This window comes from Talpa europaea (assembly GCF_964194135.1).
Source record: "Talpa europaea genome assembly, chromosome: 5".
Classification (NCBI taxonomy): Eukaryota; Metazoa; Chordata; class Mammalia; order Eulipotyphla; family Talpidae; genus Talpa; species Talpa europaea.
In genome coordinates, this window is record NC_140071.1 from 102,380,304 (window position 1) to 102,397,639 (window position 17,336).

The window sequence follows — 17,336 nt, forward strand, 5'->3', positions numbered from 1 at the left end:
TTTTACAGAAATTTTTGAAGCTACACTAGAGGAAAAATTGATTGACTGGCTGTGGGTAGGCAGAACATCATCATTTTTGTGGTAGTCTTCCTGTATAAGTCATACCTTAAATTAGAAATTGTAAGATATTCCATTTGTTCTTAAGTGAATAGAGCATAGGAATATGGCCGCAGAGTAAAAATGGTCAGAATTGATATATTCCTTTGGTTCTTTGCTTCCTAACTGTCAGTCCTAGGTCTGCTTTCTAATTTATAAGCTGTGGATCATATTACCTACCCACTATGATTATTGTGAGAACTGGAAATGATAAATGCTTGAGCACAAAACACAGTGCCCACACTTACACTGCTAATAAATGCCAGGTAACTGGGTAACTCCTTTGTCAGTTGCATGAACTATTATCAAGGGGGATGTAGCCCGAGGGGTTGCTAAGTGAGTCTTTTCCTTGGTTGCCTGAATTCTGGAAACTGGAAAATGACTCATACAGGGTTTAATTTCAGATATGTTTATTGTGTTTATGTTTTAGGAATGATGTATTAGTAAGCATTAGAGAAGACAAAGCTCTATAGAAATACACCATCTTTATTTTGAATAAAATACAGACCATATTATCTGACAGTGGAAAAATGGAATTACCCCAGAAGATTTAGGGCATATGACCTACCTTAAGCATCAGGTTCTGGGAACCCTCTTGGGTACAGAAAAGCCTCCCTGCATTATTCTTGAATTTTCTAGTTCTCAAGTCACTTAATCCAGGTTCAGCGTATTGTCTAGACTTTGGTTATGTGTATTCCTTTTAGTGGAGATGGGAACTCCATACATTGAAATTAAGCATTGCTTCTTCCTCTTTTCCTTGAACCTGTAACTGATGATTAGAGAAAGAGAAAACTGGCATTACTGATGCAGTCTCATGCTCGTGCACCTTGGGTAGTATGCCTTGTAAGTCACAGTATGTTACAGCATAGACAGAGCAAAACTTCTCTGGCTACCTGTAGTAATGCTAAACATATTAAACAAATCTTACTGACCCTGCAGCTTTAAAATCTTGTATAATATGATATTGGGAATATCAAATTGAGTAGAAAGAAAGGTCTCTATATTCAAGGAACTTATGGTTAATTAGAGCAGGTTTGCCAATCAACATCCAACAACTTGATTCCTACCTAATTGTGGAAACTCTCCTCCAGCACCCTGTTCCCATGACACTTGAGTTCTTCCCTTAAAATTTTGAGTTCTTTCTCTAAATCAGAGTTTATAAAAATATTCTTCATGGATTTGGTTAAAGGGAGGCCAGAGTTTTAAGTCTGTGCTTCCACTAATGCCTTGTATATATAGGTCCTTGACTATGAGACAGAGAACCCACAAAGCAGGGATTGTGCTGCTGCCTGTGTTGGAACCAGGCCTCACTTTCCCCTGCGATACCACAGTCTTCACTCCTTTGCCTGGTAAATATTTACAACAGTTACTTGCTCTATGCATTTAATAAGGATATATTTAAATATTTAAAGAAGGATACTTTGTTTAAATACACTAGTCACCATAAGTGGCATAATGATAACAAACATGTATGCAAAGAATTTTCAAGTTGTAGAATGCCTTCATCTATCCTTTGGTTCTATACACACTGCGGTATTTAAAAAGCAGGAGAATAATGAAAACATAATGATTCTCTAAGGATACTTTAAGAGGACAGGTTCTAGGTTCATTTATGGGTCTCATACTCTAAATAATTTATAGGATGACAAAACATGCAATTTCTTTCTTAAGATTTGTGAATCATAACTTTTTTTCAGGGCACTTTAGCATACTACATACAGGACTAGTCTTAAATTAGAATCATGAAGGTGGGAGCCTTTTAATTTATATTTTCAGTTTTCTTTTTCATACTTGCTTTCTTCATTCCCCATTTCCCTTCTCTTTTCCTTTTCGAGTATCCACTATCCACCGTGTTCTGCCTTGAAAAATATTTCAATTAATGGAAAAATGGTTCATTCAGTATGTTATCTTTCCTAAGGATATTTGCATTTAGTAGACACAATAACTGCATTCAACTAAACAAAGGGAATTAAGTTCTTGTTTTTTTTTTTAAAGTTTGCCTTCCTCTTAACTCTATCCTTTTAAAAAAAGATTTATTTATACAAGAACTGGGGTATAGGCCAGAGGTGCAGGAGGGTGAGTGGATTTACCAGAGACAGAGTGGGGAGCAGAACAGGCAAACGGACCGAAGACACTGCTGAGGGGAGCAGTGGGAGAAGCAGGAGAGGTCTGCCATGCCATGTGATGTGGGATTCACCCTGGCCGGCCGGGAATCTAACCAGCACTGCGGAGGCTGCAGACAGCTTCAGAGCATGGCGCTCATCCTGCTGTGCCACTGGGGAGGCCCGGGAATTAAATTCTAATTGTGAAATTCAGTTTAACATGTAAATGGCCACCCATGTTGTAAGGTAGACTCCCAATACTTATTCATGTTCTAATGAGTATCTGTGCCATGTAAGGAACATGGTGCAAAATACCATATTCATTCTCTCTTGACTAACCACCAAATGAGTTTCAACTTATAGATTGTTGTTTCTTCTTTTTCATCCATTCTCTTCATTTTCTGAAAATATCCTGTGATTTTTGGAGCATGGCATGATGTAGGAAAATCAATGTATGGCTTTGGAGTGTGACTTGGCCTCATAGCTGAGTGTCACAGTTATTTGATTGTGGATACATACCCCCTGATTCTCAGTTTCCTTACCTGTAAAATAAGATTATAGGGTTGTTGTGATGGAAAAAAATGTGTATAAACTGTTGCACCATAAACGACAATGTATAAATTACAGATGTTTGGTAGATATTGTAATTTGTACACATTCTAGTAATCCTACAGGGAAAAATTGTTAAAAAATCAGAAAAAAATTATTCTACATAATAACAACTTTGTTAAAAGTTTGTAGCAGGTATTAGTGACAGCAATACTAAATTCATGGGGAGTATGTCTTGATTATAAGCAGGCTAGAAATGATTTATGGAAACTTAGTGCTTGTGTTCTTAAATGTATAAATGAGATATGAATATTGACATTGTAAAACTTTTAAAAATATATAAAATAAACCATTTAACACAGAGTTACTCAAGTGCATTTTAGAAATGATTTAAGTTTTCAAAATTCAATGCTTATGAGATAACTCAGAAATATATATGTCAGGCAAGTTGAGGTACAGTCTTGTGAGGTGGTCACTTTATGCCCGCATTGTGCCTCTTCTTAACAGGATTCTACAATTCTATTTTCTACCCTACAGATTTACCAATAAAGAGACACAGAGAGTATGAGCTGGTGACTCCGGTCAGCACAAATCTAGAAGGACACTATCTCTCCCACATTCTTTCTGCAAATCACAAAAAGAGGTCAACAAGGGACGTGTCTTCCAACTCTGAGCAATTGTTTTTTAACATCACAGCATTTGGAAGAGATTTTCATCTGCGACTAAAACCCAACACTAAGTTAGTAGCTCCTGGGGCAGTTGTGGAATGGTATGAGACATCTCTGGTGCCTGGGAATATAACCGACCCCATTGATGAACATCAACCAGGAGATGCTTCTGAAAGAATCTGGAAAACAGAGCCTTTGCAGACCAACTGTGCGTATGTTGGTGACATCATGGACATTCCAGGAACCTCCGTTGCCATTAGCAACTGTGATGGTCTGGTAAGACTTATTCCCTTTTGTGTGTGTGTGTTTGCAGGTGTTTGGGAATACAGCTTGACTTCAGCATGGTTTGGAAGGTAGAAGTAAAAAGGAAGCCTCATTATTTTTTAAGCTCAGAATGGAGCATTAGAAAACATTTTACTGTCAAAGATGTGTGCTTTGGCTTAATTTATGACATGAAGACAATATTATTCCAAGAAACCACAAAAACACTCTTTAGCATTTTTCACTTGTGTTATATTGGAGAATTTTACTTCCTTATTTCTTTCAACACATTCTGAAAACTTCCTAAAGAAATACAGATTCCTCCAAAATTACAGCCTTTCACTTCTTATATGGAAACTTTGTATATCTTCTTAAGGAAGATACTGTTTTACTTGCCCACAGAATGCTAAAATGGAAAATGAGCAGATCTTCCATCAGAATTTGCTTAAATAACAGTACTTTTTGAAGATAAAGTATAATCCTCTCTGTATCATGGTTTTGATTAGTTTATTTTCTAATAAAATACCTATCTTTAATTTTTTGTGGTAAGACCATTGGTAACTAAGCTTTCTTTCTACAATGCCAATGTGAAATACTTCTATTTGTTGTGTATTTCCAGATGCTATTTGCAATGTGTTGATGTTTATGCCTCTTCCATTGACAGCTAACGCCAATTTTGCTCCAAAAGAGAAAGTATTTTTCTTACTATAGTTGCCAGGCTGTTGCTTTATGGGAGTTCAAGTCTATTCCCTTTGTTTTGTCTCTACTTCTGAGAGTACTCTAAATATTCCTTATAGTTCTGCTTAGAATTACTCCACTCTGGTTGTTCCTCCAGTGAGACATTGAATCTTCTGCTGTTGTCCTCTCTATGTATAAGGTCATCTCGAAGGACTTAGAATACCATATGTCTTACCAAATGCTGTTGTGCTCATTGTTTTAGACTTTATTTGTGCAGTCTGGCACTGCTTCTTGATGTTCTGTAGAATTTTAAAAGGCAGCACAAAAAACTGAATAGAATTCATTTAGCAGGTCAAAGCCTCCAATTTGAACTCCATTAGTTTAGGATCCATACCCTCACATTTGGTGCTGGGTCATGTTTTGGGATTTAAGGAATAAGAAATATCTCAAATTCTCATTCTGCCTCCAGGTTGAATAGATTCAAATTAACTCATTGACTATAAAAAATAAAAAAGAACACTTTTTAGAAGACTCCGTAAGATATTCACTGAGAATACTTGATTTAATACAAAGATATAAAAGGAAAAATTATATCAAAGATGCTACTTTATAATACTTTTAAATAAAATTGCTAAGTATAAAGCTTAATTCACTGTTATTTTGTAATTTTATAGCATAAGAATGTTATACATTTTTAATCTTCTCAGTTAAGATTTCAACCTGGAATTGGCTTGAAAATCAGTTTAGGGAAGACGAAAAACAAGGAAATAATTTTTATGGATTATCATGGTGATTTTTAAACCTAACATAGTAATAGTATTTTTCTTACTGTATATAACAAATTTTCTAATAAATACAGGAATCTGGGGCAATAGCAAGTTATTGTAAAGAAGAATAAAATAGATTTAAAACGTGATGAACATTAGTTATTAGATTGTTTAATTATTCATTTTTATATTGGCTATTGACATGGGTATGCTTGTTGGGTGTGTTTGCATGTATATGTGTATATTACACTACCAGTGTGTTCTACATGTATTCATTTGTTCTATCCTTTGATCAGTTGATCAATTAATTAAAATATATCTGTAGGAAACCAGTTATGGGTCAAGCATTCTTCCAGACACTGTGAAATGGTGAAAAGATATTTTTTTTTAATAGAGGCATGTTTTTTATTTATTTGTTTGTTTGTTTGTTTTGTTTATACATGCACTGGGTACAGTCAGAAGCGTGGGAGGGTGAGAGAATTCACCAGAGCCAGAGCAGGGAGCAGAGCAGGCAGAAAGACCGAAGCACACTGCTGAGGGGAGCAGCGGGCGGCAGGAGAGGTCTGCGCACCATGTGGGACCCTCCTCTGGTGGCCGGGGAGCAGCCAGGGATCGAACCTGCACCGCGGAGGCCATGGGCAGCTTCGCAACCCAGCGCTCAACCACTGCGCCACCGGGGAGGCCCGAAAAGATAATCTTGATTACCATTCTGATGGAGCTCAAAGATGATAAAATATGCCATAGAATTTAAGTATCAAAATATCTGACAAATACATACATACATGCATATAGACATACATACATATGAGTGTGTGTGTGTGTGTGTGTGTGTGTGTTTGTTAGTATCATGTTTAATTTAGAGTTGTGGTTAAGGAAAGTAGCTTCTGGAGAGATTTTCTGATGGGACAGAATTTTGAACCAGAGATTAGTGGTCCGGGTCTTCAGCTTGATCTTCAGAAGGTAGGTGTGCTTATAGCAGCAGTGCTGTCTATGTTGCCATGAAAAATAGAAAACTTTTCTAGAATTTCCAGTTATCAGCACTTATGCTCCAGCAGGAAGCTGGCAGGAAGATGATGATGGAAGGAAGAGAAACAGGTTTATGGGATTTCAACCAACTGGAGGGATAAATGCCAACATCTTTTTCATTAAGATAGGGACAAATTCTTAAAATTGCAGAATTGCAGAAATGAAGTTGGAATTTAATTGATGAGAATATAAATACCTTTGACTGATCAACTGATCCTTAAGTCCTTTTTGTTCCTTTAACTTGTCATGTAGGGATTTAAACTTTACCTTCTTGACTTTACTAACAGAAGTAGAACTACTGAGATAACACAGATGTTGAAGGGTTAACTTGATGAGATATAAAATCATGCCCTGGGAGACTTTGGGATTATAATTAGATCCAAGTTAAGGGAGTAGAAATTACAGTCACTGCTGGCTTTGAAAATACCAATGGGGAAATCTCTACCAGCAAGTTATATCTCCTAATATGGAAGAGAATACCATTGATGACCAACTTGAATGGTAGGTAAAATACTTACAATTAGGTTAATTTTAGACTGACATAGAAGGGATACCAGGAATCCCACTCTACCTGTGTCCTTTGAGGCTTTTGCAGATAGAGAACAGCTACAGTTACTTATTTTTCACTAAGGTTGGGATGTTCATAGTAGGGCCTTCTCCCTGAGTGAATTCTTACTTCTTTTTTCTCTTATCCTGTCTTATAGCTTACTGTAGGAGTTTGAAATGGGGAACACGCTCAGACAGAGTTAAATTTGTGTTAAGCGGGATGTCTTAATTCAAAAACCAGTACTACTGTGTGTCCACAGACTCATGTGTGTGACCAGATCAATACAGAAAGTGAGACCTAGTATATAGAACTTATGTAGCAATTTTTAATTGTGTTGCATCTAATAATAATTTTTAAAAATGGGCTGGTGTTTTGTGGCTTGATTTTTCATTTTTTGATTAGATTTTTATTATATTCACAAAAATATAATTCTGAGACTATTTCAGGAGCAATGCTACTGTTTCTTCACTACAGAGATATTGAGAAGCAAGCAGTTGATGCTTAGTTATTTTCACCTCTGGACATTAGAAACTAGACTGAAATGGTCAGGTAGAAGCATGAAAAGAATAATTGCAGGGAAGGTATTTTTAATTTAAAATCTTGATTAGAGGCAAAATGAAGTCAGGGTCATCATGGCAATGGGAAGAACAGGAAGCATTACTTCCTAGGTCCACAGTGAAAGAAAAAGTGCCTCCCCTTTTATTTGCTATTTTCCTGTGTCTGTCCTAAGAACTATTTACAATGTCATATTTACATTTTTCCCAACATAAACTCATTTTAAGCTTAACTTAAGAAAATTACTATATAGTTATTAAAAAAACAGAAAAATGCTTTGAGTGATGTATGCTGAGTCATGATCTTGAATGTGACAAAGAATCTATGTGCATGGTAGCTAAAATATTCTGTGGGTTTCTGTAATCATCATCAAAATCTTATGCATGAAATAATTCTTGCAAGACAAAGATTCTTTTTTTTTATAAATAATAAATTTTATTTTTATATTCCCCATACAATTGCAGCCCCCCCCATTCTGACCCCAATCCCTCCCCTCCCGCCCCCGCCCCCCTAAAAGTGTCTCTGGTTCATAGTTTTTTGTTGATTTTGATTTTCACTTTCTTATAGTTATTCATTTTCCTGGTCCCTTATTTAAGTTCTCTAGATTCCTGCTATGAGTGAGACCATCCGGTATTTTTCTTTTTCTTTCTGGCTTATTTCGCTGAGCATGATCCCTTCCAGCGGCATCCATGTTGCTGCAAATTGCATGTGTTTATCTTTTTTTAATGCTGAGTAATATTCCATGGTATATATGTACCACATCTTCTTGATCCAGTCATCTATTTTTGGGCATTTGGGTTGTTTCCAAAGCTTAGCTATTGTAAACAGTGCTGCTATAAACATAGGGGTGCAGGTGTTCTTTGGAATTGATGTTTCTGTGTCCTTTGGGTAAATACCTAGGAGTGGAATTGCTGGATCATATGGAAGCTCTATGTTTAGTAGGTCCAGAAATCTCCACACAGCTCTCCACAGTGGTTGGACCAGTTTGCACTCCCACCAACAGTGCAGAAGAGTTCCTTTTTCTCCACACCCTCGCCAACATTTGTTGTTGCTAGTTTTTTTAATATGTGCCATTCTCACTGGTGTAAGATGGTATCTCATGGTAGTTTTGATTTGCATTTCCCTGATGACAAGTGATGTTGAACATTTTTTCATATGCCTGTTGGCCATTTGCATTTCCTCTTCAGAGAAGTTTCTTTTTAGCTCTTCTGCCCATTTTTTGACTGGATAATTTTCTTTGTTGTTGTTGAGTCTCATCAGCTCTTTGCAGATTTTTGTGATCAGTCCTTTATCATTAGTGTTGGGTGCAAAAATGTTCTCCCAGTTGGTGGGGTTTCTCTTTGTTTTTGTTATTGTCTCTTTTGCTGTGCAGAAGCTCTTTAATTTGATGTAGTCCCAGCTGTTTATCTTTGCCTTCACTATCACTGCTTTGGGTGATGTGTCTGTAAAGATGTCTTTGATGTGCAAATCACGTAGTGTTTCGCCTATATATCCTTCTATATATTTTATGGTTTCAGGTCTTATGTCAAGTTCTTTAATCCATTTTGAGTTGATTTTTGTGTATGGTGTGAGGTAGTGGTCAAGCTTCATTCTTTTGCATGTAGCGACCCAGTTTTCCCAGCACCATTTATTGAACAAACTTTCTTTGCTCCAATGCATAGTCTTTGCTCCTTAAGACAAAGATTCTTATGCAGTGTGATCAAGAACAGTATCTGTTTCCATTTAGTATATCAAGAACAGTATCTGTTTCCATTTTTGAGTGACTGATAATTCCTTACCAACTACAACTTTATTCCTGCTCTGGTTTACCCTACATATGTACTGTTACCTACTTAGGTAAAGATTTTGAGATTATTATTATTATTTTTTAAGATTTATTTATACAAGCACTGGGTACAGTCAGAAGCGCGGGAGGGTGAGAGAATTCCCCAGAGTCAGAGCGGGGAGTAGAACAGGCAGACTGACGAAATACGCTGCTGAGGGGAGCAGCGACCGTGGCAGGAGAGGTCTGTGTGCCATGTGGGACCCTCGCCAGTGGCCGGGGATTTGAACCAGTGCTGCAGAGGCTACGGGCAGCTTCACAGCCCAGTGCTCAACCGCTGCGCCACCAGGGGAGGCCCAAGATACTAAGATATTTAACCATAGGATTGTCTCTGCCTTCTGAGAGTTTCCAATCTAGAACAAAGCCCTGCTTTCTAGAACCTTCTCAAATTACCAGCCTAAACCCAAATCCTGTTAGTAGGTTCTTTCTAACACTCTCGTCCCATGATGTTCAGGATTCCTCTGTTGTGCATTCTCCCACCCACAGATGCTCCTTGTGGGCTCTCTCTGGAGGGTACTGACATGCTTTACTTCTCTGCTGTGACACCTCTTGAGTATCAGAGGTTTTCATAATCAGTGGTCGGGAGTTATGGTGATGGCAGGCATTTCACACACTTCATAGTGAGAAGACACTTCTGACTGAGAATCCGAGATGAAAGTAGATTATTTTTGTGGAGCCTCTGGCATTTGCACTACTACACCCTTAAATTTGTCCTGGGAGAAGTGGTAACTCACAGTCATATTTTGTGGTCTACAAATTTGCCAAAATAAAAGATTGTTGGGTTAGTAGGGTTTATGTCATGCATTTCATAACACAGGGAAACTGGATTTTTTTCTGGATTTGCTCAAATCAGTATATTGTCATCAGAGGGACCTGTTTGGGAGTGGAAGAACTGACTAATAAGGGTTCTCATGAGTTATCTAGTTCAGAGATTTCCTTGTCAGGTGATAACATTTGGCATTCCTTCAAATGAAATCACTAGGGGTTACCTAGTAAAATAATTGTAAAATTGTTAAACTCAGGAAAGACTTGGTTAAATCACAGGTGGGAGTTGCTCTTTCTTTTGCCTTGTTCTTAGTACAGATGCATTTGGGCTGCTGAGGCACCTTACAGAGCAGGGGTTCTTGGAAGCTTGAGGTTAGCACTTTAGGAAACATAAACAGAAACTTCTTTCTAAAATATCTGATAGTACATGTGAGTAGTGTTGGAGGCTTTGCATCTTTACAAGACAAGCTCCCAATGAAGCCTTTGTGAATAACTACAAATTTATGAAGAAAACTGCCATAAACTTCCCTGCCTTAAGACTTTGGGATTTGTTCCCTTCAAAAATATGTTCATTCCATGCCTATTTCCGTAACTCTTTCAGAAGAGGCACTTCTTAAAAAGGCTATTTTAAATAGTCTATGTTCTAGTGTGCCTAGGATTGAAAACAGTTGACCAGTGATGGTAAATACAGCACAATCTGGTAAATGAAATGTTTGATACTAAAAATAGGTACAAGTCTGTAGCTATTTATAGTGGATTTAGAAAAGAGGGTTTTCAAGGACTGATCTTTAGATGTTGACATTTAAACATCTGCTTTTTAAGAATCTGTTCTCTAAAGGCCAATTGCCTCCTACCTTTTTCTCCTCTGAAAGGTGTCATGTGTTTTATTGATGGGACATAGAGAGGTCTGTGTCTTCATGGATTGCATACTGATTTAAGAGGCCTCAGAAGGTTTGAGGAACAAAGGATTGAAAGCTTGTTTCACTTCCAGGCACTCACATCAGACTATTTTAGCAAAACAGGATTAGAAAAAGCTGAAAGCCTCTATACTCTTATTTTCAAAAGTAGAAGGAAAAAGCTGCAGGCATTGATTCAAAATGAAGAGTGGTAAGTGTCCTCTAGTTTAATTGGTCTGGGAGAACCAGTACACAGACCTCACTGCTTCTCACCTGGGGATGGGGCAGAGATGGCCCTGTGGGCGCTGGCTGCGTGTTAGCTCCCATTGTGCAAGTTGTGTGCATTTGCCTGTAGTTGGCTTTATCCCCGACTCTGCTTCCTTCTCAGAAAGATAAATAGCCAGTTTGTGCTGCCCTAGGGTGAAAAGGGAAGATTATGCACACTCCTGAATATTTTCACATTTTTTCCCCTTCCTTCCCCTCTCCCTGCCTGTCTTCCTCCCTCCTTCCTTCTTTCCTTCTCTTAAGTTGAGGTGCCATTAGTTTGTAACACCGTATAAATTTCCATTTTCATATTTTATATATTTATATATATTTTAGAATTATAAATATGTCAATCCTGTTCCAGATTTTTTGGTGATATTTCTCTTGTGTAGATTACTTGAACTTATACAAAGAATATCCAAGGATGTAGGAAGTAAAAAAAAAAAAAAAACAACCAGAAGCTAATTATTGCCTATGTTGATTTTTTTTAGATATTAAATTTTGAATTTTGTAGTGAGAATAATCAATAGACACCATTGAAAAGAAATAGTGGCCAAACAATTCAGTTATGACACTTTGGATGAGTTCAGTTTGGGAAAATATAAGTCTAATGGTTGAGGGAAAATGACTCCTTTTGGGAGCAGGCATAATGCTTAGTTCCACCAGATACTGGCTTTGTGACCTTAAGCAAGTTACTTGATCTTTTGGAAGTCTCTTGCCTTCAGTTAAGTGAGGAAGGTAATGTTTGTCAGGCCAAGGTCCTAACTAGACTGCAAATGCATCTTACACACAGACTGGCTTCTAGGAAGCTGATATTTGTTACAAGTCCTTTCCTTTGCTTCAATTTATAATTATTTGCCCTTAACATTTTATGATTAATAATAATAGTGAGTGAGTTTGCAAAAGAAGAAATACTGAAATGACTCAACTTAGCCTGTAACCTAATTTATGGAAAACATAGTCCTCTATGAAGTGAATGCCTTGGAGAAAATCCTGTAATTTTCACATCTCCTTGTGCAGCTCATACTTTGCTCTCCTAAAGACTTATAAAGATGGAAAACATATTAATTTTTATCCTATTTACATATAATTCTGCTGCATAGAAAGTTCTTTCTCAGGTTCTACTTTGAAATATGAATCAGATATATTTTGTCTCACTTTCTAGATTCTTTAGAGTTGATAAATTTATAGTAACCATGATTGGCCTCTTGTTGTTGGAATTGCAATAATTTTGGTTTTATGAAATTGACCACTTAGTCATTTAGTGGACCGTGCAGTTAGCCACTTCTCCTTCAGGAAACATTTCCTTTTAGGGATGCTTCTTAAAAGAATATATTCCAGACCTTGACTGGAAATGGAATTTACTAGGCATCAGTCATATTTTAAACATTTTCTCAGTCTTTCATTTTGGTTAATTACTTTGAATTTGCAATCTCAGAGTGAGACATTTTGGGATAGAGATAAAGAAGTTATCTGGCATTATGTGGTATATTCCAACCTTGCTCATGTCATATCTCTCTTAGTAGGTGGTAGTTTTTTTTTTTTAAGATTTGTTTATTTATGCATACAAGAGCTGGGGTATAGGCCAGAGATGTGGGAGTGGGGGAGGTGAGAGGATTCACCAGAGACAAAGTGGGGAGCAGAACAGGCAGACGGACTGAAATACACTGCCGAGGCAGCAGGCGAGGCAGGAGAGGTCTGCTTTGCCAAGTGGGTTTCTTTCTGGCCGGAGGGGGATCGAACCCGTGCTGCAGAGCTGTGGATTGCTTCATAGTGTGGTGCTTAACCCCTTGTGCCACCAGGAGGGCCCTGGTTGATAGTTGTTAATATGCTATCTTATATTTATTTCTATTTTTTTCTAGTCCAGAGTCTTCCATGAAAAAGATGCTACAGTGAAGTGTACATATTTCCTACAGCTCTGTAGAGGCAATTGAGGGGGATGGAGATAAAAGTAGCATGGTGGGTCCCTAACTCCAACTACCATAAAATGCATTTTTTGAGTATTGATTTTTTTTTCTTTAAAGATTTATTTTATTTATTTATGTAAGCACTGGGTACAGTCAGAAGCTCGGGAGGGTGAGAGAATTCACCAGAGCCAGAGGGGAGAGCAGAGCAGGCAGACCGACAAAGTACACTGCTGAGGGGAGCAGCGGGCGGCAGGAGAGGTCTGTGCGCCATGTGGGACCCTTGCCCGGCAGCCGGGGATCGAACCAGCTCTGCAGAGGCTATGGCCAGCTTCGCAGCCCAGCTCTCAACCGCTGCGCCACTGGGGAGGCCCAGTATTGATTTTTTTTTAATTGTTAGATGGTAGACTTTCCAATCCCAATTAGAACTGGAGTGTGGTGGAAAACTGTGGGCACTTTGCAGGTGGGAAAACTATGGTGACCACACCTGAGGGAAGAAATCCTATCTTGTGAAAAAATAAACAAGGATGTTTAAAAATAAGAAATATATAAGAAAAGAGATTTCTGGAAGGCCTAATGATGTCCCTAAAGATGGAAGATCTTTGCAGATTTAGAGAATTGTGCTATTATTAATAGATGCTGGGGTGTCATATGAAAGTAGTGGAACATGGTCTGAGCTTGGGAAGCCCAGGAGAAAATGAAGAAAAGCACTTAGTGTGAGATTCTGCATATGTTAGCAACCCAAACACAGTGGGAAATGTTTTATTTAGCATTATCTGTGAAACTCAATGCTCTAACATAATGATTGGAATCTTGGGATAATGCTTCCTTTGGTCTTGTAGGATACTTGATCTTGCTTAGAAGGTGCCAATATCTCATACTTTTTACCTTATATTGTCCTTTATTTTGCATACCAGGATCTGAGGATAGTATTAATTTGCTGCTAGGACAAGAATGCAGACCAAGCATAGTGATGTGGGTTCAGATAAAATGAAATCACTGTGTCTCTTTGGTCAGCTGCACATTATTGCCACCTTTGGCCTCAAATATGATGCCATGTCTAGACTTAGTGTAATGATGAAGGAAGATTTGCAGTTGTCCTGTGCTGTAATAATTGGAACTTTCATGTTCCTTGGGCACCTGTGAATCAACCCTGCACTATTTCTATTCCCAAGCTCCGTGCTTTACCCACTCTCTAGTATATCTGTACTTTTAACCTAGAGGAGCTCATCAGATGTCATAGTTTGAAATGCCATCCATAAAATGATGACTCTTTGGTGTCTTGTTCTCACCTCACTGATGAACTCTGATTTTATATACATACCCTGCAGCCTACTCAGCCTCTCCTCTTGGATGTCTAGTTGCTATTTATTTGTTTGTTTTTCTGATTGATCGATTGAGGTGACGTTGGTTTACAATGATGTATATTATTGGGGTATGGGAATACCTCTTTTCAAATATATGTTATCACACCTTATCTACCACCAAGCAACCCATAATTCTCTTCCATGGTCTATTGGATTCCACCCACCCTTTACACTCTACTCTCCTCAACCCCCTCTCATGCCTTCAATTTTATAGTCAAATTTCTAGGGTTTGTTTTGGTTTTGTTCTATCTGACCCTTTGTTTTGTTTCTCAGTATTCTATATATGAGTAAAATTATTCAGTATTTGTCTTTCTCCTTCTGACTTATTTTCCTTTGTATAATTGTCTCCATTTCTATCCAAATTGTTTCATTGCAAATTTTAAGATTCCAAATTTTTTAATAGCCAAGCGGTATTCCATTGTAGAAACATACACTACATCTGTGCACTTCTCTGTCCTTGGGGCACTTGTGTTGTTTTATAACTTTGTTGTTATAAACAGTGTTGCACTGAACATAGAACATATATCCCTTTGAATTAGTGTTTTTGTATTCTTCAGATAGGTACCTAGGAGTGGAATTGCTGGATAGTGTGGTAGATCTATATTTAATATCTTGAGGAACCTTCATACTATTTTCCTTAGTCATTGAGCCAGTCTGCATTCCATTCAGCAATGTAGAAGGATTCCTTTTTGTCTACTTTCTTCAACACTTGTTGGTTTTGGTCATTCTCATGGGTGTGATTTTGATTGCATTTCTGGTGGTAGGTGATGGAGAACCATTTTTCATGTGCCTAATGACCATCTATATGTCTTTCTGGAGAACTGTCTATTTAGAACTTCAACCCAGTTTCTGATTAGGTTTGATGTTGTTGAGTTATATGAGTTGTTTGTAGATCTTGGGTATTGGTCTTTTGTCAGATGTATTGATCTGATGTGTGAATATTTTCTCCAGTTTAGTGGGGTGTCTTTTCATTTTCCAGATAATTGTAGTTCCAAATAATCAATTGTATCATGGTCACCTCTAAAGTGTGAAAAAAAAATCTCAAAAATGCCAATATTCCCAATCTCAGAGATACAGATTCATTTGAGCTTGGATAAATGCTGCTCCAGGTGACTATAGTGTGAAGCAAGTACTGGGAATCATTGTTCTCCCCAAAAGACTTTAACCTTCAGGAACTTGAGAATTCCATTGAGAGTTTGCTAAAATATAGATTTCTGGGTTCCCTGGGGTTTCAGACTCAGTGGGTCTACAGAGGGGCCTGAAAGTTTGCATTACTAACAAATTCCCTGAGACACTGCATTTTGAGAATCACTATTTTACAAGATCTGTTCTTCTTATGCTTCTTTGAAACCAGTCCTTTGTTCACTATATTTAGCAACTCTAGTTTTCCTTTTGTCTTCCAAGCAATTAAAAAATTTCCCCTCTTCCCTTTGGACATGCTGTTTCTTTTGCTCTGAATATTCTTTTCTAGATCTTTAAATAGAGAATCATATTCATTATTCAGGTATTAATTTTAAATGGAATTTAATACATTCCATTTCCTCAAAAAGAATTTTCCTGGTGATTTTAGCTATAACCTAGTTGCTCTATTATATTTTATTAATGTTTTAAATCTTATTTATAGACATTATTGGTATCTCACATTTAGCTTAAGTATATTTTTTACATTTATTGTTGGGAGAGAAGCATGATTTTCTCTATTCAGCATAAAAACTCATTCCCCTTGGTCTTTAAGAATGCTTGGTACAAAATATGTGCTCAACAAATAATGAAAAACTGGATGGTGTGAATATTGGAATGGGGGAGAGTATCATGTGTGAAAGATGAATTGTAGAACTTTTTTGATGTATTTAGATTTTCATATGTGTAAGTTTTCACAAGTGGAGTTTTATGAGCTTAAAAGTTTAAGGTTCCTATGATTTCATATAAATCACCTCTATCCTACTGAATAGTGTTTTAATGCAGTGATTTTTCATATATAAGTTTTCTTCCCCTCTCATTTTCCATCTCCTTTTCTTTTATGTATGAGTTCAACACTAGTAGATGCATAGTGTATCTCTTAATTTAATTTATTGCTATTAAGCAACAGAAAGAGGTACAAGCCAGCATGATAATCTGTTACTTTAAAAACATATGGAATTTTAAAACAGACATTGTAAAAATATAGTTGGATTAATTCCTCAGAAGAAAGTTAAATGTTATACCCTGACATTCTAGTCCAGATTGTTAACTATAGCAACTTTTTTGAGCTCTGATCAAACATAAATTTTAATGACATTTTCTCTTTGCAAAACTGAATTTCTATGACAATTGGAACTGAGTCTGTACTCCAGTATTTACAAAACCAGGCACCATGCCTGATATATAATAATTGCACAATAAAAATTTGATAAACTACCGAATGAAGACTCTGAAGGCAAATTTCACAGCACTATATGATGTGTTCCTCATCACTTTGCAGATTTCATGAACCTTAAATAAATGCTTCCTCCTTCTAGAATGCTATTCCTTACTTCCCCATCAGTACCCAAACTCTAGTGTGTAACTTTTTATGGTTGCTCCTTGATGGAACAATATAACGTTTCTGAAGTCAAGCACAGAAAACCATACCACTTCAGTTTGTACTGACTATTGTGTGCCAGGCGCAGGTCTGTCTTTAGCTAGATTTTTCTTAATCTTGTCCCATTTATAGAGTAAGCATCCAGAGAACTGAGTGTCTTGTCCTGTGTTTCACAGAAAACCCAGATAACTGCATTCAGAAGCTGAATTTGCTTTTGACAGTTAAATAACCCCAGTAGGTTTCAGGGAAAAGTCCCAGTGGATAATCCTAATATTTTATGTAGCTTGGGAAGCTGCAAATCAAAACCATACACATACATAGTATCTCAAAGTGTATGTGCTTGTGATTACATTAAATATTCCATGTGGGTCTTTAGGGATATGTGTGTGTGTGTGTGTGTGTGTATGTTTATAAACATAGTCTCTATAGTATATTATATCATATACATGTATTTCATTTTATTTTGAGGTTGAAATTGGAGCCTAAGGATTGGAAATCAAGCAATTTAA

The 17,336-nt window shown here is 37.2% G+C and overlaps 1 protein-coding gene across 1 annotated transcript in view; it reads left to right on the plus strand.

Moving 5' to 3' along the window:
• Positions 1-17,336, plus strand: part of ADAMTS3 (ADAM metallopeptidase with thrombospondin type 1 motif 3) — a gene marked incomplete at its 3' end in the record, with an annotated part of 222,942 nt that overhangs the window by 17,848 nt on the left and 187,758 nt on the right. The window contains exon 3 of the mRNA XM_084233455.1: positions 3,285-3,691. Within this exon, the coding sequence (XP_084089581.1) occupies positions 3,285-3,691 (407 nt within the window). The remainder of the gene's footprint in view (positions 1-3,284; positions 3,692-17,336) is intronic.